Source organism: Elaeis guineensis, chromosome 11, assembly GCF_000442705.2.
Source record: "Elaeis guineensis isolate ETL-2024a chromosome 11, EG11, whole genome shotgun sequence".
In the NCBI taxonomy this organism is placed as follows: Eukaryota; Viridiplantae; Streptophyta; class Magnoliopsida; order Arecales; family Arecaceae; genus Elaeis; species Elaeis guineensis.
The window spans coordinates 90409796-90436278 of NC_026003.2; the positions used below are offsets into that span (position 1 = coordinate 90409796).

The following is a 26483-nucleotide window of genomic DNA, read 5'->3' on the forward strand; positions in this document are numbered from 1 at the left end:
TAATTGATAATTTATATCACTTGCATGTTGATGCGAATGTGAATTTGAACAAGCAAATAGTGAGTGCCATAGATCAAAAGAGATCTAGAGATAAAATTAACCAGAAGTACTTGTGGCATCATGGACTAGGCCATATTGGAGATTGGAGAGAACAGGATAAATAAATTGAAAAGGATGGGATCGTTGGCTCTCTTCATTCAAAGTCGTATCCAGCTTCTGAATCTTACCTTCAAGAAAAAAAGATCAAATTACTCTTTGTAGGACATAGAGAAAGGGCCACTAAGTTACTTGTCCTGGTACACACCAATGTGTGTGGACATTTGATGTACAGATCAGGGATGGTTACAGCTACTTCATTATCTTTATCGATGATCTGTCTAGATATGGGTATATGTATCTAATGAAATACAAGTCTGAAGTCTTTGAAAAGTTCAAAAAATTCAAAAATGAAGTAGAAAAATAAACAGGCAAGCCCATTAAAGTTCTTCGATATGATCGAGGAGGTGAATACCTTGATCAAAATTTTTGAAACATCTCAAAGATAATGGCATAGTTTCTCAATGGACTCCTCCTGAAACACCTCAGCTCAACAGGGTATCTGAAAGGAAGAATAAGATCCTATTAGATATGGTCAGATCCATGATGAGCTTCACTGATCTACTCTTATATCTTTGGAGACATGCCTTATTAACTACCATTTACTTGTTGAATAGGGTTTCATCAAAATCCGTCCCTACCACACCGTATGAGATATGGTACGGTAAGAAGTCGAGTCTAGATTATCTTAAGACTTGGGATGTCCGATCTATATCAAAAGATAAATGGCTGATAAATTAAAAGATAGATCTGTAATAGCTCATTTTATAGGATATCCAAAAGAATCAATGGATACTACTACTTTCCACAAGATCACAATGTGATGTGAGTCAGAACGCTATATTTTTAGAAAAATAGTTTATCTAGGATGGTGGCAATGGGAGGTTAGTTAAGCTTAAAGAGGTCTCTGAAGAGCAAAGAGCTATATATCCTTAAGAATCCATTATTCATAAGCCAGTAGTTGATGTTCCTCTACCACCTCGTAGATCTAGCAGGATCTTTCGACCTTCTAAAAGGTACATGGATATGCTTATAGAGGAAGTAAGGAAATATTTCTTATGGGAGATAAGGATCATGATGATGATCCTAATATTTTTGACGAGACGATGTCTGACATCGATTTCGAAAAATAGTTAGATGCAATGAAGTCAGAAATTGACTTGATACATTCGAACCAAATATGAACCTTAGTGGATCTATCCGAGGATATAGTATCCATTGGGTGTAAATTGATCTACAAAAAAAAAATACTGATGGTAAGATAGAGACCTATAAAGGTAGGCTTGTGGTAAAAGATTATAGCCAGCGCGAGGACATTGACTATCAAGAAATCTTTTCGCCTGTAGCCATGCTAAAATCCATCCGCACTCTACTTGCTATTGCAGCTTATTATGATTATGAAATCTGACAAATGGATGTGAAAACTACTTTCCTGAATGGATATTTTAAGGAAGATATCTATATGGAGTAGCCTCTGGTTTCATATCTAGTGATGGTGATCACAGAGTCTGCAAGCTGCAAAGGTCCATATACGGATTAAAGAAAGCTTCTCAGAGTTGGAATCATCATTTGATAATACGATCAAATCGTTTGATTTCATCAAGAATGAAGAAAAACCTTGTGTATACAAAAAAGTTAGTGGAAGTGCAATAACATTCCTCGTATTGTACGTAGATGATACTCTCCTCATTGAAAATGATATTTTATGTTGACCACGGTCAAAAAATGGTTGTCTAAGGAATTCTCCATAAAGACCTAGGGGAAGCATCCTATATTCTGAAATAAAGGTCTATAGGGATAGATCTAAAAGGATGTTAGGCCTGTCACAAAAGCTGTACATAGAGAAAGTGCTAAAGAGGTTCAGCATGAAAAACTCTAAAAAATGACTTTTATCTCTTAGGCTTAGTATTCATCTTTCCAAGACAATGTGTCCGACCACGTCTGAGGAAGTTCAGCGCATAAGTAGGATTCCTTATACTTCAGCCATAGGAAGCCTTATGTATACCATGCTAAGCACTCGATCTGATATTGTCCTTACTGTGAGTGTCACGAGCAGATATCAGTCGAATCCAGACAAGGAGCACTAGATAGCTGTGAAGAACATCCTTAAGTACTTGAGAAGAACTAAGGATTTATTCTTGATCTTTGGAAGAGACTCTGAATTATGAGTCGAGGGATATACTGATTCAGACTTCATATCTAATCTTGATGATAGAAAGTCTATGTCAGAATATGTGTTCGTATGCAATGGTGGTGTAGTCAGCTAGAAGAGTTTCAAGCAACCCATCATAGCAGATTCGACCATAGAACTGAATATGTCGCTGCTTCGGATGCTGCAAAGGAAGGCTTCTGGTTTAAGAAATTTATTGCGAAATATAAAGTTATGATATTAGATGCCATACCACTTTACTGCAACAACAATGGAGCCATAGCAGTTGCTAAGGAGCCGAAATCTCATCAGAAATCGAAGCACATCAAACGACAGTATCATATTATATGCGACACCTCGAAAAGAAATATATCGAGATGCGAAGAGTAGATTTTGTGGACAACATGGCAGATCCGCTGACAAAACAATTGAGCCAGTCAAAAATAAAAGTCCACCTTGAGAGGATGGGATTTAGATAGTGATCATTGACTTTAGTCCAAGTGGGAGATTGTTAGATGTATATCCTAGAAGCCAATATGACTGACACATTATGATATAGCTAGGATATAATTTTATACTTAATACATTGATTTGATCAATAAAAGGGTAAGTTTATTTTTCATTCAAGTGTGATGTGTCCTTGAATCATCTATGGAATTAATATTTCGATACATATTCTCAAAGTATTGAGAATTAGAGACATATGTATAATTCCTAAATGCACCTAATCATAGTATCATCATGAGGATGATGATCAATCCGGATAGACTGACGCATAGATCGCTTCCTTCAGATAAATGAGTCTCTGGTCTACAGTATAGAGATACTGAGCGACGAGTGCAGATAGTTGTTATAAAATAACTAGTACTGAGCGTGATCATACGAGAGATCACTTGAATTTCTACTCGATCATCAGTGATTGTCTCGATGCTGTAGTTGTGTGAATGATTTTTTGATCTGTGATGGTACGACTGCTCGCAATGAGGCTACCGAAGTTTGACTGACATATAAACATGATCTCAATGAGCCCTTGTAGTAGATGTTGACGTCAGTTGGTCCACTATAGGAGTAGGATGTGCATCAAGATAGAATCATCGATCTTGATAGAAAGGAGTCGTCCTATGAGATTTGAGAGGCTAAGTCCAAGCGTCTGTGGTCACAGCAGTGTGATTGTTAGAAAAAAAATTTATAAGGATCACAATTAGACTTGAGCTGATCGAATCTTTCATACGACTGATGATGAGGTTTGACGATTTATCCATGATCTGTCATCTAATCGAAACTCACGATAGAAGGACTGAATCATATGTGAACTACACTTTAAAATTCTTTTTCGATTCTACTAGGTTGCCACTACATACTGCTAGATGTCACTGGTGGATTGTGAGAGCTCACTAGGGTTGCTCAGGATTGACAATCCTTGATGAGTTAGAGTGAAATTATTCTGATCCATTGAAAAGAGTTTCAATGATACTATGATAGAGATCATTGTATATCTCACTACTAGATAGAATTGATCCTATGGGTCACACAACAAACGAATTAGACCTGGAATAAGCAATTGGGCTTATGAAGTCTTAATTGGGTTTAGAAAAATCCTATTGGGTTCAGAAAAATCTTGCTAGCACATGGTTAGACCTAATTTTCTCTTTACATTTGAACTTTTTATTTGATAAGATTAATTTAAATTTAATTATCTGCTAATAATCTAAATAAATTAGATTTATTGAGCTCCAATTGTTGGGTGCTTAAGGTTTTGGATCAAATAAATTAAGGGTTCAAGTTCTTAATTAATTTTCTTAATAGTTTTCATTGGGCGCCACTTGATTTGATCAAATTGGGCGTGCCACCTATTAGAAGGTGTGTGGAACCATTATGAGGCATCCCATGGGTGCCATGTTAGGTGTATTTTTGTGGGTGCAAAGGCTCTAATAGTTGGCGCCTAAAGGATCTCCTAAAGGAGTCAAATAACTAAAAGAATAAGAATTTCTAATGCAAGTAGGACTTGTATTAAGTGGTTATTTGGTTTTGAATAGGATTCAAACCTTATACCTATTTAAAAGAGCCTTTCCTAAGGTCTCTAGGCACTTCAACATATAGCCCCATGCCCCTTTTGAAGAGCCCGCACCCTCTCTTTTCTTCTCCCCTCTCTTCTCCCTTAAAGGTCTAACGCCCAAGCTTGGGTGTCCTCCATCTTCAATGCCCAAAGGTGTTTGGGCATCCCATATTTCTTGCTCCCATATTTCTTGCTGATTTCTAGTCCCTAGTTGCTACATAATCTAGGGAAGAAAAGTAAGAGAAGAAGAGAAGAAGAAGATCAAAGAAAAAATCAAAGAGTTGATCGCGATTCAGGCTTCATTTAGATTCGCAGGCTGATTTTTCTTAGATAACAAAAATCAATATCAAAGAAGACTGTTTCAGGTTGATCCTGAGTAGGTACTCATAAAGGTCGGACACTTGCACGGCTAAGAGAAAGTCTCTTCTCTTTTAGATCCAGATTTGAAAAAAAAATTACAAAACAAGTATGTGATTCAATCACATATTCAATTTCAGCATATATTCAATTTCTATATATGAAGTAGATCTTGGAGATTTATATTTTATGTATGCATGATGTAGATTAAAATATATTTTAATCTTCTATTCACTGCGATGTTTAGAAAAAAAAATTGAAACATACATGCATGCCCGACATAGAAATTCTAACAAAAATAAATCAATTGTAAATACATGACCCAACCAAGTCAAGCACAACAGCTTTAGATAGATGGGATAAGTAAGCAGCCATCTAAAGATCAGATGTTCCTAGACAGATAGACTATCAGTCAAATTTTCAAAATGGATGTGAAAAATGATTTTGACATAAAGATCAGCATAGTTGTTGCTGTTATAAAAAATATAAACAATGCTCCAGGCTGATGTTATACGGCATGTGAAAAGTGCAAAAAAAAAATCAATAAGATCGATAGTTACTTTTGGTGTGTTTCATACAACAGAATCTCTGAATTTTCAACAACAAGATAAGATATTCTACAATCTTATAGTCTATCATTAATTCAAATTGTTTCTGGATCATCGCTGCTTATAGAGTCTCTAAAAATCTATAGATACAAAGTGCACATTGATGTCGAAGATGATAGCGGATCTGTCATTTTTATGATATTCGACAAAAAAAATAAAAAAATTAATCCAAATATCTATTATGGAGCTTCTAAAAGTATAAAATAGTGATGCTAAATACATTCCTCCTGTTATATATCAACAAACTATGTAGCAGGACATACATTTTCTAGATTAAGATCACAGCTTACAATATAATTTGAAATTTTAACAATATTTATATAGTGATCAAGACATTCACTCCAAACACAAAACTAGAAGAAGAATTCATAAAAAATAAACAACTCCAGACAAATATGTATTGGATGGTTTATATCACTATGTCATTGATTCCACATTCATATTTCTACTACTATTACATAAACTAGCTTTTAACTATAATTTACTATTTCTAGATTGTTCCTACAGACAAAAGGGATGAAATATCAACATCAACTACATTGCCAATACCAAATATTCAGGTTTGTGCTAAAACAATTCACTATTGACTTCTTACATTAATCATACATGTTCTCATCTTATATTGACTGCATTATCACTTGCGTAGAAACTGAAGAATAAAAAAAGAAATAGCAATGATATCAATGAGCTTTTAGAGATCAAATACAAATTAATTAAAAAAAATCTTACACCATAGTTTGAAAACAAAATTGATGTAATAATAAAAAAATATAAATTATTTATATATTTATAAATAAATAATTATTGATAAATATGTTCTATAATGCAGCTACAATAAAACTGCGATGGTATGGATGAGCATGAAAAAAATGATTCTCAAGAAGAGATTGAATCATCAACCACATTTAAACAATCAAGAAAGAATATAATTGTGTATTTTGATGAAGATTGAATGATCTAAAATAAAGTATTATATGCTCCATAGTTCACCATACCTACTACATTCTAAACATCATAAAACGTTAATTTCTAAATAATTTCATTGTTCCAATTCATTTTAATCTGAACTACTACTTTGAATGTTTGATTTGTCTTTTTGTTTACTCCAATTAAATTACAAACTAAATTATTATGTTTATGATTTACTTTATATTGAAATCTATTATTATGGTGACTATTCTTTTACGTTGCAAAATCAATAGGCCAGAGATCACCTAGCCATTATGCTAGTTATATTTAATGTTATTTAATCACTTTCTAATGGCTTTAAATAGCTACTAATTGTTCTCTAGCATTCATTAAAGCTATAAAGGCTTTCAAGAGAGAAACATATCAAGAATCAAGGAAAAACATTCTCCAAAACTTGATCTTGAAACGAAGTTTATTTATGCTTCAAAAACAATGCTCTTCTTCAATTTTGAAATGAGTTTGTTTATGCTTGAAAAATAAGTGACTAGCTTAGAAAAAGCTACGATGCTTGCTCGATGGGATCCAATATTGTAATCTTTTGAAAATGATTGGTGGATTGGAATTTCTAAGTACTAGCTTGAGGATGGATGTAGATACTAGTTTTGATACCAAACCTCTATAAATTCTTATATTTATGATACTTTGATCTTTTAACTTATTTTCTTATCTTGCAAACTCTTTATACCTGCCACTGCATATCTCTTATATTTTCAAAAGTATATTTATCCCGACATATATCACTTAAAATTTTTGAAGAATCCATTTCAACCCTCCTCTTGGGTTGCTTAGCAAGACAATAGTATATGTAGACCATGCACCTTAATATTCTATAAATTATAGTATTATGCTTGAATAAAAATTTTTATTTTAGTCTTTTAATAAATATAATCAAATCCAATAAAAAGAGATGGTCATACAAAAAAATATTCTTCATCAAAAGATATTTCAAGGATTGCCATTAATCTTGAGTTCTAGACAGTCAAGTCTATAAAGAATAAAAAAGCACCTGCTATGATACTGATTGTTGGCTAAATATAGCAATTCAAAAGGTGAAGATGAATTAGATTTTCAAAAATTTTATGAACTTAAATAATTATATGCTTAAGAAATATTTAATTATGTGAATGTGAAGTGTATACAAAGTATGAAGGCAATAAAACAAGATATAAGAAAGAAAGAATCAATAATAAGTACAAACATGGAGTTTATAGTGGTTCGACTCCAAATCCATCATCTACATTTATTCTCCAAGTCTTCTTACTTAAAAATTTTACTATAATCTTCTTAATTATATTATGATTATTTTGATCGTACTCCTAATCAATCCAACTGATTATTTTAGCGAGCTCACAACCAACCCAATTAATTTTATATAAAAAATCAATTAAAATCTTTTCAACTAAGTCATCTCTAGATTTAGTCAATACAACATTCAATTATAAACTTGGATAAGCTTATCCCATAAATTTTTATCTTAAAAAACTTATAAAGAAATAAAAAAGTATAATAGAATAAATATCAAATAAGCCAAAGCTCAAGAAATAATAAACTCAATGAAGTATAATGAAGTCAATGATGGTTGCTCTTTGAAACTTGAACTTGTTTACTTTAATAAATAAGAGGCTCTCTTGTGATTTACTATTGATGATCCCTTAAGTGCTTACATAATTAATGTTCCGAAATCTTTTTTCTTGGACTTACCCAAGGATATTCAATGCTCTTACCAAGAACTTATGTTTTTATCTTTTCTTCTCTCTTAGATCATTTTTGTAATTAATTTCATATCCTAAATATATTTAAATTTAGTTAGAAAAAGTGTACTAGTTATTAGAGAGGTCAAACTAGTCATTGAAAGTCAACTTTGCTCGTTAAAAATCTGCAGAAAAACTAATCGTTAGGCTATCAGGGATCTAGAGGTCGACTCATAGTATGATGGAGTTGACTCATAGTTCATGGATCAACTCATAGTTAACTTAGGCTCGACTGATAGTCTACTCGAATCAGCTTTTGAAAACTTGAGGTCAACTTTTGAAATGTCTGAAAATTGTTGTCTTCTATTTTTGACTTATAGATTTTTGGGGTCAGTTCTTCTTCACTTGGGGTCGACTCTTCCACTTTAAAGGCTTGTAAAATACTTCTCCAACTTTAGAATTTATTCTTCTAAGTTTATCCATAATTCCTTAAATATTCAAACTTATTGTGTTTTCTATAAAACAAATTAACTATTCTAAGAACACACAATCATTTGTATCATACTCAAATATTTTATACTCATGAAAATCAATCTTTGGGTCAACATCCTCTGTCTTCTTAAGGTAGCATAAGGAAGAGTTTGGACTCCTTCTAGATGTTGTAGTTAGCAAAAGTCCAACTATCCTCAGCTATTTTTTTATGAGGGTGGAGTTGTGGTCAAGAAGGGGTGTTGCAGTTTGACCAACAACTGCTCCAACTGATCAGCTCATAGATATAGGCTCCCCTTCTTTTGTAAACATGCTTAAATGCTGAGGTGACACTTTTATAATCAAAATTGATAGTTGAATAGAAAAATTCTCCATCTTTCTATGCTTCTTGTTCTGATGATTGGTGTGTTAGATTGGTGTGAGTGATTGTCAGCCTAGTCATTCCTTCACTTGTGTCCAAGGTGTGAATTTGTTGTTGGAGTAGCATTGGTGCCGAACCCCCAGTCTCAGGCTTACTGATCAATTATTATAAGATCATCATGGGCCTTGCCCCCAGCCTTGGCATAATTTAATTGAAGTGTGAACTTGGTATTCACCTACAAGAGGTATTCAATTCTCGAGGTGTCAAGGCTCCAATTGTTGGGTGGCTACTTTGTTGATCTGTATTTTGATCTGGGTTGTTCTAGCTGAAGAAGCTGATTAGTTTGCTAGATACCTCTAGTTGGGTTGTCTTTGATTATAGAAGGTCAGTAGCTTTTTAGGCTTTTGGTACGAGGAATAGAATGTGCATTTGGACTATCCTAACTTGAAAAGGTTGATTAAGTCACTAAGCCTTCAGTGCAGGGTTCGGAATGTATGCTTAGGCCATCCCGCTTGAGGAGGTCCCTTCAGTGTAGGGGTCGGATTATCCACTTGGGCCATCTCGCCTGAGGAGGTTGCTAGATCACCAAGCCTTCGGCATGGGGGTCGGAATGTCCACTTCAGCCATCCTACCTTAAGAGGTTAGTAGGTTGCCAAGCCTTCAATGTGGAGGCCAGAATTTTCACTTTGGTTGTCCCGATTTAAGAGGTTGGTAGGTCGCTAAGACTTCGATAAGGGGCCAGCATGTCAAGGCTGTTAGCTCATTCAATAAATGTTGGTGTTATCTTCTTAGGGCCATTAGATAGCTCACTTGATCCATCATACTAGAGAGCACTTGTCGATGGTCATTGTGAGATGTGCGTATCTTATTACTAACTTGAAAGCCAAGTACTTAACCTAAACACTTAGAGAAATTATTTTGTAAGAAAAAAAGAGTTTTACTGATAAGTCAGGTTAACAAAAATGGAATGACACATTTTACTAATAACATGGTCAGTTGTTGGTTGAAATCCATATTTGAGGGATGGAAGTCCCATCAAAATACTATAGATAGTAGGTTTTGGGGCATACAACCTCAGATACTTTGCATGGCCCTTCTCACTTTGATGAGAACTTGCAACATTTCATTGGCTGTGACACTTCAATCTTTTTGAGCACCAAGTCATTAGATCAGAAGAATTTAACTTTTACTTAGGAGTTATAAAATTGAGCTACTTATTGTTGATATGCTATCATCCAAATTCGAGCTTGTTATTTTGTCTATTCAAGAAGATCAAAGTCGGCTAGGAGGTCCTCTGAGTTTCTTTATTGATCAAAGAAATCCATCTAGTGAGAAGACTAACTAATTTTTAGAGGAATTACTATTTCGGTGCCAAAGGCAAGGCTGAAGGGTGTTTTTCTGTAGAAGTCCGATAAGTGGTTCGATGGGCTTAGAGGATGTTATGGAACTTATCCACTTATAGAGTCCTTTTGCTTCATTCGACTGTATTTTCAGGCCTTGTGGGATGGTTTTATTATTTATTTTAACCTCTCCATTGGCTTGAAGGTGCCCGACCAAAGTGAACTAAGGATCAAGAATTTTCTAAAGTGGATGTTATCAAACTTCTTATCATTATTAATGATGATGACCCAAGGAATTTTGAAATAGCATATGATAAACCTTCAGACAAAATCTAAGGCATTCTTCTTAGTTATCCAAGTTAGTGATTCAATCTCAACTCATTTGGTAAAATAATCAATAGCTATTGTTAAGAATTTTCATTGCTCGATAACTTGTGGGAAAGATTCAATGATATCCATCCTCCATTGGACAAAAGGCTAAAGACACTGATTAGTAGGAGCAAGGCCACTGGCTATTACTGGATATTAGCATGTCATTGGCATTGATCACACTTCTCACATAGTTAATTGTATCCTTCTAGATTCTGAGCCAGTAGCAGCCTTGCATAAGACTTTGTGAGCTAAGACCCTGCCTCCCAAATGATTCTTATAGATTCCTTGATGGACTTCTTAGAAGGGATATTGAGCTTCAGATACACACGTACATGCATGTATAACTGATCATATCTGATCATATCATAATTGGATGTTTTTTTCCTTTCATGTACATCCATGTACACACATACATACATGTATAGCTTCAGGCTTCCGTCAACCTACACTTTTGTTTGCAAAAGATTCGAAAGACAATCTTGTCTTTGTACTCAAGTAGCCTCAATCTTATACCAAAGAAGGAAAAAATCCAAGCATTAGAAACAGTGCAATCTTAGACTCGTATCTAAGTGTATTACATTAAAATAATTCTACTCATTTTTAATTTGCTTAATTATGTTACGGCATTGCAATTTAAAAATCCTTTTTTTTGATAGAAACTGGAGCATATGCTGTATTAAAATCAAAGAAGTATAAGTTTACAAAATACAACTGGTGAAAGCCCAAACTAGGAACACTTATACAGCAAAACCTCCCCAAAACTTCAACCCATATGAACATAAGATACCCATTGTAACAAAAAACAGAGGGTGACAGACCTATTGACAAGAAGTAAAGAGTACCTTCAGCAAAAAATAATAAAGATGACACAGCCGCCACTTGCTAGCTCATATCATTGTAACCTGTAAGATGGTTGCCCGAAACTTTAAGAAACTTCCCTTCAAAGATCCCACAATATAGCGATCCATAACTGATAATTTGAGAGAGTATGAAGTGTGTAAACATATCCCACTTGAATAGTGTCTGAGAATTATAGTCCTGAAAGGTTTTACACCTTATGATCAATACATTACACAAATTAACAGAGCCTACAGGGTGATTATCTGGGAGCTTAGACCAAAATAGCAAAAATAAATTCTGATTAGATCTCTGCAAAATGATCAAAGACCAAGCATAATGGGTATCTTATGTTCATATGGGTTGAAGGATCAAAATTCGCACTAAAGTCTCCCACTAAAAGAAAAGGAAACCCAGGTGCAGCAATGCTTTGAGCCTGGGACCAAAGAACCCCACGTTCGAACATATTTGTACTAGCATAGATGATTCCTGACACCCAAATCGTGTCATTAGGAATTGTAATAGCTCCAAAAACAATTTGATGATCAGTATGGATAAAAGTTACTTCACCTAAACATTTTTTTCAGGCTATCAGAATACCCCCAGACAACCCGATGGAAGGAATGCAATAGATATCCCAACGATGACCCAAAGGTTTTTGGATACGATTAGAGGCCGAAGAATCTAACCTAGTCTCCAAAAAACAAACCATCTCAGGACAGTACTTACGGATCAAAGTCTTAGAGTAGTTTACAAAAGAAGATTTTACAGCCCCTCCACAATTCCACACTAAAAGCTTCATAATTAATCAAGTGATTTTTGCTGATCTGAATCTGCAAGGTCAGATTGTTTAGTTGCAGATTCAGAGACATTCTCACAAGATCCCTCCTTGGTCTTAATCATATTCTGGCATTTCCCTGCCCCAGAAGATAGAGTTGCTGATACTTGATGAACAATCTCTTCATGGCTGCTCTTTTCTATACTACTGGACTGGTCAAGAGTAGGTAATTGTTCATAGTTATTTTCCCCCCTGTTTTCCAGCTTCCCTTCTACATTCTCAACTGGCTTCCACACCATAACTATATTGGCCTGTTGTTTGGCCGATGTACTTTTCCTAAGTTTTGGTACCTGAATTGCTAATCGATCATCCCCTTGATCGACAATTTGAACAGCTTTGGGTGGGGATGCAGAAGGAGAGATAGGATTGGCTGTTGTGATCTTTTTTAAAGGAAATCGCTTCCTTTTACCTTTAATGATATCAGAATCTACTGATTTTGCTTTAAAGGTTAATGTTTTGGATATTTCCATGGCCTGGGGTGGGCATATCTCCTCAGAACTTTGGTTCATCAGTAGAGAGAAACATGATGTAGCAAGGATAGCCTCCAGGTCAGCCATACTTTGGTCTCGCAAGGGAGACTGTCTAGTAGTTTTCTTTGACTTAATCCAATCCATGTTTTCATTACCTTTCTCTGCATCCATTTTTGAAGATTGTGGGGTCGAAACTTGATCGATCAGTATCCTAGCTGCTCTGATCAGGGACCATACAACATAGAGGTTTTGTAAGACCTTGGTTCCAAAGCATCCATAGGATTCCATGGTCGTCCCAATTTGACCACACACATAACAGATATCGGGCAATTCTTTATATATAAATTGTTGCCACAGGTAGGTGTCGTGCACTTTGATTCTAGCCCTTGGGCATATGGGTTTATTGAGATCTACCAAGACACTAATTCTGGCAAATCCCAATCTGGTAGAGTTAAGCATCCACAAATCCAGATACAGAGGGCTCCCAGCTTGCGCAACAATCCGCTTAATCTTGTCTCCTTCTCACAATTCTAGTGGAAGGTCTGGTAATCGCACCCAAATCCTTGCTTTGTTTAAAGGATCGCAGCCAGGCCTGAAACCCAGCCGCCATGGTTCCAAAGCTAGGATCTGGCCAGCTAAGAGCCATCGCCCCTTATCCAGAACCCTATTTTTATCTTTCTCAATAGAAAAAATGAACAACATAAAGCCTTCGGTAAGTAATGATACTTGGAAATCTCCTACAATGCTCCATCGAACCTTCATTTCCTTTTGAACGAACTCCAAAGGAAGGCCACGACATAAAAATTTACCTACAAGTGCATGCAGCCAACAATCCATGGAAGCTTGAATTTCTTCGTCCGAGAACGCTCCTATTGCCGTGAATCTTTTCTCTAACTCTGCGATTTCTTCCTCAGTGGCCTTGGAAGATTGCCATCGAAAACGTCTAATATCTTGTACCACCTGAGATCAAGCTATATTGATCTCAATCGATTGAAAGATGGGCGGAGAAGAAGACTCCTCATGGGAATCAATCATCAGGGACGGTGCATGCAATTCTGCACCACCTGTGGTGCACAAAGAATTTCGCTTTAATGTCAGGTCTTTCAGGGCCGTTGGCAATGGATCCACTGATGACACTCAAACCTTTCGAGAGGCTTGGAAGGCTGCATGTCCTGCTGAATCTGGCATACTTCTTGTGCCATCAGAAGGTGACTTCATGATCACTTCAACAATCTTTTCAGGGCCATGCCGGTCCGGGTTTGTGTTTCAAGTAAGCATACAGCCTTCAACTCCCTCTGCAATGCCTCTTTCTCTCTTTCAGATTGCACTGAGTTCTTATAGTAGCTATACTAATATAGGTGGAAGGGGTACTCATGCCCCATGATGGTCCTGACTGCTAGCCAGAATCTGATAGCAAGCGCCAGTGGCTTGTGTTCTATATAAACTCAATGGGATGACTTTGAGAGGAGAAGGAACCATTGAAGGCAATGGCGAGGATTGGAGGAACCTCCCGTGTAAACCTCACAGAGTATGTCACCCTCTTGATTTCATGTAAATTATGTAACTAAGAGTTTCGAATCATGGAGAACTAATGCTGAAATTTAATACCAAATTAGAGGTTGTGGTCGTGGGTTCGATTCCCACAGATGGCGCCGATATTGTGGTCATGGATCAAGGAGTCGAATGGGCTCAGATGGTTGACTTATGCCTCCGTCTCCGCATACATGAGGTATTGTCTGCTTTGACTCATGACCATCTTTAGGCTTCAATAGACCTTGATCATTTAGAGCCTCACGATTTTGTCTTTTAAAATATGCCTCACATTGGAAGAGAAGGTTCCAATCCATATATGCCATATTCCCTCTTGACTCATAACTGATGTGTGACTAAAGAAACCCTCTCTACACCACAACAAGAGCCACATGGTACTACATTGCCTGGACCTTACGATAGCCCAACGGTAAGCACCGATTTCAGTATAATTTCTTTCTGTTTCTCTGAATCTTTCCAATCATAGTTCGTCTCATTCTAACAGTGTTCTGTTAATTTTTTGGTTTTTCTTTTCCTTTCTACAGTTGATCAGGTTCTTCATGAGCAGGAAGATTACTGTGAAGGACCTGCAGATCGAGAACAGCCCTCAATTCCATATGAAATTTGATGGCGGCGAAGGAGTGCACATAGAAGGCCTCAAAATAAATTCACCAGCACTTAGTCTTAACACTGATGGTATCCACATCGAGAACACGGTCTATCAGCATCTATAGTTCCATGATAAGCAATGGTAACAGCTCTCCTTATCTCAATCACACAATGATCTTCATTTCAAGTAGTAAATATGATTTATTAAACTAAGTGTTCGATGATCAAAACAGGCGATGACTGCATTTCCATCGGCACTGGTTGTTCTAATGTCGACAAAGAAAATGTTACCTGTGGACCTAGCCATGGCATAAGGTACTCCAAGTTCTCATACTGAAATTAAATTCTTTGCTATTTCTATGATCTTCTAATCCAAATGGTATTATACAGTATCGGGAGCCTCGGCATGCACAACTCGCAGGCTTGCGTTTCGAACATAAGGGTCAAGAATGCAGTGATCAGGAACTCTGACAATGGGGTCAGGATCAAGACAGGGCAGGATGGGATGGGCTCAGTAACAAGCATTAGCTTTGAGAACATCATCATGGAGAATGTGAAAAACTGCATCATTATAGACCAGCATTATTGCCCAACCAAGCAGTGTATGAATCAAACAACAGCGGTCTACGTAACGGATGTCTCATACATGAACATAAAGGGGACATATGATGTCAGGAGCCCGCTGATACACTTTGCTTGCAGCGACGCTGTGCCTTGCACCAACATCACCATGTCTGATGTGGAGCTGCTCCGATTTGATGGAGAGTTGGTGGATGACCCCTTTTGTTGGAATGCCTATGGGAGAACGGAGACACTAACAATTCCACCTATCTCTTGCTTGCAGGAAGGGGAGCCTCAGTCCATCAAAGAGAACCTTAGATTAGGTTGCTGAACTCATTCGTGCTTCAGCTATAGCAACTTAGAGACACAATAACACAGACAGAGCTTAAGACCCATATGGTCAACCCTTTATTTTTTCAGATATATGACTGTTGTGGGGATTTAGTCATGCTTGGGGGCCCTCATGGAGTTTGTTTTCATGCATTGATCAGAACATATTATGCAAGGGCTTGTTGCAAAGTGTCACGAGTTCAGGTGGTTTGAGTAGCAAATATTTGTGCACCTGTGGAAGGAACAATGTTTGGCTCTATTTAACCTATGTACGTACTCAGCTTGTGGGCTTTGTAACTTCTGAAGCAGGTTCACTAGAAGAAACGGATGGTGACAAGAATTTTTCTGTAGTTTGGAGAAAAATTGTCTTTGGCAGCAAAAGTTCCTATGCTCATTGCACCTGAAATAATGCCTTACCCCCAAATTTCCGTCAAATTTTTTGATATTAATAAGCTGATTGTGGTGCTTGTTGGCATCCTTTTGATACTTCAATTATTCAGATAACTGTGCTACTTTTTTGCATATTATTAGCTGCTATAGTTTAGCTTGAAAAGTTGACGTTATTTTCAGAAAATAAAAGTCAAAGCACAAGCAACTCCACTGAAGCATGTTGTACCATCTAAAATGGGCCTAACTTTGGTAGCTAACAAATGCCTAGTGTTTGAGGAAAAAGAAGGCAACTTTTAAAAATAACCAGGCATGATTAAAAAAAATCTTGTTTGATTCTGTCCTATCCATATATTACAAACAAAAAAATCACACCTAAGATAAAGAAAGGTATTGCATGTAAATGGTTACCAAAAAATCATTTAAAACCACATTGAACAATGGAGTGCGGGGACAAACAGAACAGCAACCAGAGATGGAACTAAGAAATTGAACAGAACCAAGAATTTACTAAATAACAAAGAAATTAAAGACTTACACCACCAGAAAAGCAATGGAAATCTAATATGGAAGCACACACAAACACACACGCACACACATGCGCACACACACAGAGCATAAGTGTTGGAAATTAATGTGGTTCAGTGGAGAAGCACATACAAACAGGCCTAAAACAAATGGGTGACAGAAATCAGATGAAGAATGGTTGAATGTTTTTGAAAAGGAATTCAAGAAAGACTCCTGGACTTTTTATGATTAATATAAAATTATATGCAGCCTCTTAAGAAGTTGAAAAACAACTTTTTTTGAGTCAATGGCCTCCTAGATTTTTTTCTTGAGGGGCACAAATTGGCATTTAAATGCTTTTTATAATCCCTCATAATTCATGAAGTCACCTTTTCTTTAAGGTGAATAATTAGATGTCATATTCTGAACAACAAAGAAAGAAAAAAGAACCTAAGGTTTTATAAACAAAAAGTAATTGTTAAAATGACACATCAATTTAGTACACATCTGATATAAGAGTCCATACAATCTTCTCAAAGATTACTATACCAAAATCCATAAAAACTATAGGCCAATTGACCTTTAAAAAAGAAATTGCTGGTGATCATTTTTCATTACCTGATCATAAGATATGTAATGAGTATAAGCCTCTGACTAATTTCTAAAATTCAAAGGCACTCAGATTCATTATGAAACAGGGCATAGACCTCATGAATTTTCCTGAAAGATTTGAAAATCTAAAAAGAACACATCAAAAGCAAGCAGGGAAAGGGAAATAGGTGTATTCTTAGACTTGGTTATACATGACCTAGGACTTGTCCTACTGGTCACATCCCTCTGCTTGGCAATCAGAGGTTTATCTGTTTAATCCTTAGGTAGTGCAGCCCCAAAAATCTGAACTTAGTAATTACGGTATGGGTGGATCTCTCTGTGTCTCTCTCTGAATAAAAAGGGCATCCTAGTGCGGGTGGCTCTAAGGCTCCTACCACTCCAAGGCCTGATGAAGGTCAAATATATGCAGCCTTACCTCCATGTGTGGAAAATTGTTTCCATGTCTTGACACCATGATACCTAGGTTACAGAAACTTTTGTCGAAATCACAAACTACAATGCCCAGTGAAAATTGTCTTCGTAGACCAACACATATACTACATCATTAAGTTTGAAACTTGAATCTAGATAAAATAATCAAACAAGAATGAAAGATAGGTGGTTGATGATGTCAACTGTTTTATACTACTGTGGATGGAAGTATTTTGCCTTAGGAAAAGGAAGAAGATCCAAGTTTTCAAATATCCCTATCCCTGATACTTGATTGTTCAGTTCTGCTTTATTTTTCTGTTTTTCCTTCATATCCTACTACCAGTCCTGGCCCATATACTGGGACCTTCTCTTCCTACTGCATTGGCAGGTTTGTCGTGTATGTTTCAATTTATTAACAAATGGTTTGATATGCTTCTTCCCATCTTTTGCATAGAAAAGGGCATGAATGAGAAAAACTCCAGACCCTCTTTTCCATCTAATATGGAAATAATCCACGCCTCATACGCATGCCTCTGATATTACAACATAACATCAATCATAATTAGTGTACTTCACATAAGCCCACACAAACCTGTCCTATGATATTTATAACTCGTCTTGTATCATTCATAAGCCTCAAGGCATTTTGCAAGAGCCTTGAGCATGACATGAAAAACTTAACTAAAGCTTTTTAAAGAATGCCTCATTATAATTTTTTTTTTTAAAAAAAAAAAAGAAGAAGAAGAAAAAGAAAATCTACACAGTATATTTGCTTCTACAACAACAGAAGTATTTGACCAAATTTCCATTTAAAGATGGAACGTAAATTCTAACAATCCTTCTCCATGAGAACATAACAGAATAATAGATATGATCAAAGAACATAATCTTTCAACAGCAACCATTTGCAATAAGATTCATCAAATGATACAAAAACCAACCATTTGTTCTTGTAATGTTATTTAGCCTCCGCTAATTGGTGGAATAATTGCTAACTCATCTCTGTTTCTCAAAACTGTTGATTCTGGAGCATACTCTTCATTCAGTGCCAAAACCATGGAGTTATATATTTCCTCTAATTTCGGAAAGTTAATTAAAAGCTTACTCATACAGTCTCGGGCTGCGCTTTGTGGTGGCATTAGAAGAGATATATCTGTCAATCCTGTAAGTTCTCGAGCTCTCGCAAAGAAGAGGACCCTGACCTCGATTGATGGACCCACTTCCCTTTCTTCCATGTCACTTGTTTTCTACATCTTGGTTGCTCCACCCGCTTTATAAGGAGCACAAGAGTCAGGTTGCGTGAATTCGAAGAACAATATTAAAGTTGGCAACTTTCTCATGTTTCAATCTAATATATTACTATATTTAAAGAAGCAACATTAAAGTTGCTAACTTTCTCATGTTTCAGTCTGATATATTGGTAATCATGAACCACGACCTAATAATCCATATGAAAAAAAGATTAAAAGATCCCATAGCCCAGACAAAGGTCCAGGAATTAAACAAAAGCCTGGAATTCATATAATCAAGAACAATCTAACAGAAAGGAAGACTAGTATAAGAATCACAAATTGCTTGGACGGATAAATTCCCAATAACATACGGGAACAAAACAAAATTGAAGGTAACGGGCAATCAAGATAATAGAAAACTCTGGAGGCGAGTATATGATACCAAGATTTCTTAAAAAGACCATAAAATGGACTTGAAATCAGAAATCAAATGAAAACCCTATAATGCACCGGAAATTCGAAAATCAAATGGCAACCCTAGAATTGGATTGAAACTGGAAACCAAGAAGAGAAACTTGATATAGGCGAAAAGGGAAAGACATGGAACTGAAAACCCAAGAGTTTGAGCTAAGATTATATGATAAAAATCTTACCTTTGGGTTCTTCTGCCATGGACGAAGCCTCCCTCTCTCGGAAAAGGGGAATAACCGATGTGATTTTTACATCACGCATATAAGCTTTGGTCCGGCAATCAGCCTGCCGGGACGCTTGGATTAGTACAACATTCATGCTAAATTTAATTAGATTAAAAAATTAAATTTAAAAAATAATATAATATTTATATAAATTTTTAGAATTATTTCATATTCCCAATTAATAAATTTTAATTATAAAAATATAATAACATTATATATTAATAATATAATTTAATATAAAAAAATATTTTTTCAAAATAACACAACAAAATTTATTTGAGAAGTTGAAATGGCAACACTCCAAATATATCTTCATAGAATATTATTTTATATATATATATATAATTCGTAAAAATATTTTTAAAATACTTAAATTAGTATCTCTTACTTATATGTAATTTTATATTATCGAGAGAATGAATAATAAAACTACTTCCATGTAATTCGCACCATTGTTCCAATTAGTGAGATATTTCAAATATAAATTTATTTAAAGAGAAATAAAATTACAAACATTTTTATTTAGATTGACGAATGCAAAGAGAAAGAAAAGGAAGGGATTCTTTTTTTCTTATTTGAATATTAATTTTTGAGAGAGAGAGAGAGAGAAAAAGAGAGATATCTTTCTCTTTTTCTTTCCCTCCATTAAATTAATTTTCTAATTCCTCTAATTTGAAAGAATTAGGAGGGAAAGGAACATGTGATAGATTAAAAGATAAAAATATCCACAGATGTTAAAATAAAATTAAGATATAATGATCTTTTTGATTTAAAATACTTATTATCTTTTTTTTTTTTTACGGATTATTCAAACAAAGCTGATGTTCTCCCTCTCTTTCTCTTTCCTCCTCTTGCCTTTCCTTACCTTACGAGGGCTATCCAAACAAAGCGCTACGTATTCTGATCGGCCTTCTCTATTCCGCCCAACTTCACATGCCCTTTTTCCTCATATTCAACTTAGGATTTTTCCAATAAATTGGAAGGTACAAAATTATTACTTCTAGGATTTTCTCAATTGAATTCAGATTCTCTTTGAAAATTCTCATTGCCCTTTGATTTATATAAAAAAGAAAAAAATGTCACTACTTTGTCATTTTAATGGCTCGTATTTTTGTCCCTTCATTTTATGCGCCTCCCTCGTAATGTTTCTAGTTATCTATGAAAAATTATTGGGAAATCGGCATCTTCTTTTGGTAGGAAAAAAAGAATTTTTTGTTGTTGGAGTAAATGGATTTATCAGAGTAGTTTTTTTTATTCTAAATCTTTTGCTTTGTTATTAGTTTTCATCAGGCTTTTTATTTCGAAAGTTTTTAATTGAAGTGCCAAAGTTTGATATTCTTAATCTCATCCCGTTTATCTGTCAGCTTTCATTCTGCATTCATAAATTTGGTTTTTGGGAACAATTCAGCTGAGGGCAAAGATTCACCAAAGGTTCAACAAGAAAATTGGATAACAAAGGAAGAATAAATAATACAGATTTAATTGACATATTTCTGCATTTCGATGCAACAAAAATCAAGCAACAACTCGACTACCAATAGTTTCAGATAGCAGTACAAATTTGTAATCCAAGAACATCCCTCAAATAAGTCGTGGACAATCCATGGATAAATTGTAAAATTCATAAACCAATTAATAATCACCGACTAATTTCTTTACGAGAGAATGGTTTGGAGAAACACGAAGGCAGTGAAAAACTGCAAATTATTTGAGAACATAATCAGTTCAGGAAAATTGGTTCGTATGCTTACATCACCCGGAATAAAGCCTTACACCCGATTTGCAGTCTAATATTTTGATATTTAGATGCTGAATGTTGTGCTTCTTGAGATCCTTTTGATACTTTAGTTGGTCGGATAACACTGTTTTTGCATCTCATTGAATGCATGATAAAATATTTCACCATCATCATTTTGATCCGTTCGGGGTTGGGTTTCTGTGGCAGACTTGATTGTCAGATTGTTGCTGTATAAATACAATCATTTCAAATGAAAGATGAGGGGAAACATCACACATAAACTTGAGTTATTCTGTTATGATCTGATGGTGAGGTTGTGAACCTAGAAATTTTCTCGAACTACAACGAAGCAAAAACTACATCCAACCAGACTCGGTTATACCTACGGCTCCAATGACACAGGTGTGTCCTTGATAAGCATTGTTTATCACCAAGTCTCCAATCACCCAGACACCCACCTTGATGAACCCTCAATGGCAACTCTGTCAGAGAAAGAGCCAACCATCAAGCAATTGCTCTCAAAAGCAGCAACTCACGAAGAATGACTTGATGATGTCATAAGCAGTGATCCTGATGTTATTGGATGAAACAGTATTCTTAGTTGCACATTTTACTCTGCTCACCTATTTGAGGCACTGCAGAAGGCTGTTCATGTTGAATATCTCATAAACAACTAATGAAGTTTTGGGTTTAAAAGTTTCACCCGATAATAATCTTCCAAGGATTCCAGTACCTGTTTTAGAGAACTCAACATTCTGCCAGGCATCTACTGAAAGCCAGCAACAAGTCTTAATGAATAAATCAAGCAGAAATTTTAGGTCGGCCGGTTTATAGCCGCCCACGTACATAGAGTTTGTTGAACCATATCGAAAGGAAAAGGTTTGATATGCTGTCGTAAAAGGATTACAAATAGCTGACATTATCTATTATTATAATTTATTGATTTAAGATCTGAGATTTCCTTAAGTTATTGCTCATAACTTGGAAGAAAGAATTTCTCTGTCCTTTAAAGGGTTCTGGTTCCCACAGAAGCAGGCTGATCAGCAATATGGGGATTTGGATGATTGAGTAGTAAGATGATAAAGATTTTAGCACTCACAAATCATAAGCAGGAACTCAGCAGAAGTGACACAACTTGCTCCAGATTCGCTTTTGCAAATATAGAGTTTTTTGCAGGATGCACAAACTCAGAAGCATAATCTGATCACAAATACAGACACCCTCAAGCAAACATACATTGCTTGTGTCAAACATGAAAATTCCATTGACCATCCATCCATGACACATGAGTAGAAGACAGACCGAATCGACCAAATCACAGCTATTATCTTCAAGAGATATGATTTTTTCTAACAAGCAAATGAGCATCCTTACCCATGATGCCTGACACCTTGATTCACCATAAATCCCAACAGCTTGGAAGAGGGAACTAATATTAAAAAAAGATGATCAAGGTACTAGGGCAAGGAAGCGAGTACTTCCAAAAGGGAAGCAACAAATTGCATCTGGGTTTCCTTGCCGATTGTCAGAAAAAGAGGAACATGTACAAAAAGAGACTTGATGCCACGTTGTTCTGCAAAGTGGAGTGAGTGATAGTAAACATAGTTGCACACAAATCGGCCAGCATCATCTGATGGCATCACCAAGTATCCCATTTTTGCCAAGGCTTTGATAATCTCATTCACTGGAAGAGAAGTCTGCATTTCATTAACAAGAAGTTCACATTGTTAGCTAGCAAACACAGAGAATATTTCATCTGTATGCAAGCGGATGATGAGTATAATCCAATTGACGCCTAGAATTTGCATGCTGAGATGCATTATTGCCAAGCCACTTAAAACTACTTGTCTCTATTCATAAATAGACAGAACCTGCATTAGATATCGAAAAGAGATGAAAACTTTATCTTGCCTGAACTACGGCAAATATATTCACATACTTTCTACTTAGAATGACACTTCTTAAAGGAACCTTGAGGACTCAAGCTTTACTGAATATGCTCTTTTATTTTTCAGTGAAGAAACAAAATTATGCTTGATCGATTCAAATTCATATCTAAAGAAACATTATTTATAAATAAATAAAAAAAGAAAGAAAAAAAAAAAAGAAAAGAAAAACCCTTACATAATGCTTAAGCAGAAGACACATTTCCAAGTTATCCTAAATAATTGCTGACTATCAACTGAAAAAAAGTAACCACTCTGTCAAAGAAAATTATAATAAGATAAGAATAATGATAAAACAATAACACTCTATCCTTTCCAAGGAAATAACTTATGATCTTAAGCTAGAATCTTCACTCCGTAATAACTCATGAGATTATAGTGATGAAAGCATGAAACATCTAAAATGAGTCGTAACAGCCACCATACCTCTCGTGTTCGTGAAATGTCTCCATCCGAAGGGATAATGGGGACTCTCTGCAAGAAAAATAAGAACCAAAGTGCATATCACAACTGGTGAATTCAATGATAAACCAAAGCAATATGTGCATATCTTACCTGAGGTTTCCATCCTAATTCATCTGGACAACGAAAAGTAGCTTCATTGATTGCTTGGTTCTCAATAGCAAATGTTGTCGAACCACTGTTAACTCCAAAATGGAGCTGAAGAATAACAGTTAATAAGCAAAACATGCATGTGTTAAAATTAAATAGATGCATAATTTTTTTTAAAGGGAAAACTAGATGCACAATGTTAATGTGGGCAAAAATCATTTGCTGATAGCTATTTATGAAAGTATTTGAACAAAATTTCCAATACACAGTGAAAGATTACAAACATTAGTGCTTGATTGAAGTTTCCCAGACAACTGAAACAGATCATATCATCAAGTTCAGCAGGGCCAATAGTATAAAATGGATAAAGGGTTAGCTTTTTTTCCTAAAATTCATCACATTTTGAGTCTTGAGTGGGAAAAGGTCACAACTACAGGCCCAAGTTGTTCTCGTTTCTTGATTATGGTGGAGAAAATTTCCCAGGGTTGGCCAAACGATGAAGGAAACTTTCTGAGTGAAGAAGTCAACATGCCAGTATATCCAAAGGTTTAGCAGTTAATTGCATAAAGCATTTACTAAAAGTTCTGAGGCTGTAGGACTAAGCTGATGACAGAAATTTAAACCCATAGCACCTTCAAATCTTTTTGAATGCAATTTATGTCAAGCACATGGCAGGCTTGAAAATATCATGATGCATTAATGAAGCAAAGTAACATATGTGATAAATCTTATGCTGTTGATAATGTTTTTCCACACAGAAGCAAATGAGCAATAGGTAGGTGGGTCACTTCCCTTCTTAGCAAAGTGTAAAAAATCACCACTGGGTTCAAATGGTAGCAGCCTGCCACCAGCTTTTCATGGTGCATTATAACCGTTAAGATTCTATCCCTAATCCTATTTATTAGAATACACAGTACACCCTCATGAACCCTGTCTTTTATTTAGCACATATGGGATACATTATCATGTTTAGATGCATACAAAATTTCATATAAAATTCATGGGAAGCAAAAAAAAAAAAAGTTGTCCAAAGTAAAGAAGAACTAAGGCTAATTATTTTCTTCATATTTCCATTAGAAAATACTTCTTTCACAATATGCCCAATATCATCATGACCACAGAAAGCCTTAGATCTTAAAGAAATGAGAAAGAAAACAGGTAACCGACCAAAATAACTCGCCCAGCGTTTGTGGATTCACTGTCTCGACCCGTCGCAGCTGCCTCCAAGATATTATAAAGAGGTGCAAGTGCCCCCTCTCCCGCAGCCTCGAGAACATTGCAACTCCCAAGAACAAGGCCTTTTGGCAATCCCTTCTTCTGCATATACCCCTTCAGATTACTGACAATAGTTTCAGTTGGGTTCTCTGACACCCCATGGAATTGTTTGAATCCAGTAACATGAATTGTTGTCACTGAAGTCCCTTCTGAACCCATTTATCGATAATATTAACTATGCTTGACAGTGTATTTTTTACTGGCAGCTTGGTTATAAATGAAAAAAAAAATCTGTTCCAGCAAATAAAGGGTGAAATCTTAGTATAGCAGTACAAAAATTGCAGTATATAAATGATATTAAAGAGAAAAATATTATCTGAGAACTGAATACATTCTCTCCACCAATGAAACCAAAATGGAGGAGGTATTGGTACACAAGGCCATTTGAAAGGCTAAAAACATCGTTGCCAAGATTGTAAGTACAAAGTAGCCAAATTAAAAAGAAGGGTCCCGGGTAAACATAGAATTAAGGTGATGGAAAAATATCATTAGAAGAGAAAAAAAAAATTTAAATTATTGATGAGAAAACCTAAAACTGATTAGAACTATCCATCATATAAGAATTAAGAATTGCTGAAAGTAATACCAATCATAAAACTCAAGAGGTATGATGACAGGAACAATAAGGTAAAATAAGTTTCCTTCAAAAAAAAAAAAAAAGAAGAAGATAAATTGTTGCTGAAGCCACAAAAGTTTTCCGAGAAAAGGCTTACTGAAACCATAATCAAAACCTGAAATTTTTTTAAGTAGTATGTAAGCCAGGCTCTACAATACAAGAACCCAAAATAAGGGATGGCCATTTAAAAATTAATAATTATTACGCATAATTTTATAATAGGATTAAAACCCAATCCTGAGAAAGAATAATTGAAGATGACCATAGCCAATAAATCTCCAAATAACCAGAAGGATCCACAGCCAATTCGAGTCAACTAAAGTCAAGCATGATGAACCAAATGAGTCCAATCCAAGATACCAATACCCAAAATTCAAGAAAAAGTAAGGCATTAAACAGAACATTTATCACCAAAACAACAGATAAAAGATGAAAGCTCTCACCTTTCACGATCCAGATGAGGGGAAAAAGGCGGCGCTGTCAAGGGAGGGAATCCTTTTCCAAGAGATTGGCTTTGGTGGGATGATGAGGATAGAGATTAGAACTGATATATACTATGATGACAGAGGAGAGCAAAAGCATATGAAAGGGTAAGAGATAGAGGTGGCGGTGGTTGTGGGCCTCTGCCGATACTATTGGTATTGTAAAAAATGATTAATGGATCTTAATGATATAAAAAAGTGGAAAGATGAGGAGAACATTACAGAACATCCTTTGAGTCAAGTGAGTGTATGGATGAATCCTTGCTTTATTACTATTTTTATTTATTTTAGTTATTTTTATTTTTTATATTTTATGTGAGATTTCTTAGATTAAGTTTAATGAGCATTAATGATGATATTAATCTTT

At 35.5% G+C, this 26483-nt stretch overlaps 2 protein-coding genes and 1 long non-coding RNA gene across 4 annotated transcripts; 1 reads left to right on the plus strand and 2 right to left on the minus strand.

Annotated features, from left to right (window-relative positions):
• Nucleotides 1–11124: 11124 nt before the first annotated feature.
• On the minus strand, nucleotides 11125–19578 carry LOC105035808 (uncharacterized). Of its 2 annotated transcripts, XR_012135312.1 has the most exons (3): nucleotides 19466–19578; nucleotides 18522–18850; nucleotides 11125–11526 (listed from the first exon to the last, which is right to left on the minus strand). It is a non-coding gene; the product is annotated as an uncharacterized lncRNA (long non-coding RNA). The 2 variants fall into 2 exon arrangements; XR_012135311.1 differs by lacking the exon at nucleotides 11125–11526 and having other exon boundaries at nucleotides 18349–18850.
• On the plus strand, nucleotides 14620–15806 carry LOC140852458 (polygalacturonase At1g48100-like). Its single transcript, XM_073245577.1, has one exon. It carries the CDS (start codon nucleotides 15149–15151, stop codon nucleotides 15662–15664), a length of 516 nt encoding a protein of 171 aa, XP_073101678.1. The 5' UTR covers nucleotides 14620–15148; the 3' UTR covers nucleotides 15665–15806.
• A 2817-nt stretch (nucleotides 19579–22395) lies between the features above and the next one.
• Nucleotides 22396–26213, minus strand: LOC140852588 (uncharacterized). Its single transcript, XM_073245993.1, has 5 exons — nucleotides 26078–26213; nucleotides 24911–25249; nucleotides 23747–23851; nucleotides 23618–23665; nucleotides 22396–22942 (listed from the first exon to the last, which is right to left on the minus strand). The coding sequence occupies exons 2-5, from the start codon at nucleotides 25175–25177 to the stop codon at nucleotides 22703–22705; spliced, it is 660 nt and encodes a 219-aa protein (XP_073102094.1). The 5' UTR covers nucleotides 25178–25249; nucleotides 26078–26213; the 3' UTR covers nucleotides 22396–22702.
• Nucleotides 26214–26483: the final 270 nt, after the last annotated feature.

Coding starts and splice junctions, on each gene's coding strand:
- LOC140852588 (XM_073245993.1), bottom strand. CDS start 25,177: ATGGGTTCAGAAGGGACTTCAGTGACAACAATTCATGTTACTGGATTC. Junction 23,666..23,746: donor AATTAGGATGGAAACCTCAG/GTAAGATATGCA, acceptor TTTTTCTTGCAG/AGAGTCCCCATTATCCCTTC. Junction 22,943..23,617: donor ACATTTCACGAACACGAGAG/GTATGGTGGCTG, acceptor AATGAAATGCAG/ACTTCTCTTCCAGTGAATGA.
- LOC140852458 (XM_073245577.1), top strand. CDS start 15,149: ATGGTATTATACAGTATCGGGAGCCTCGGCATGCACAACTCGCAGGCT.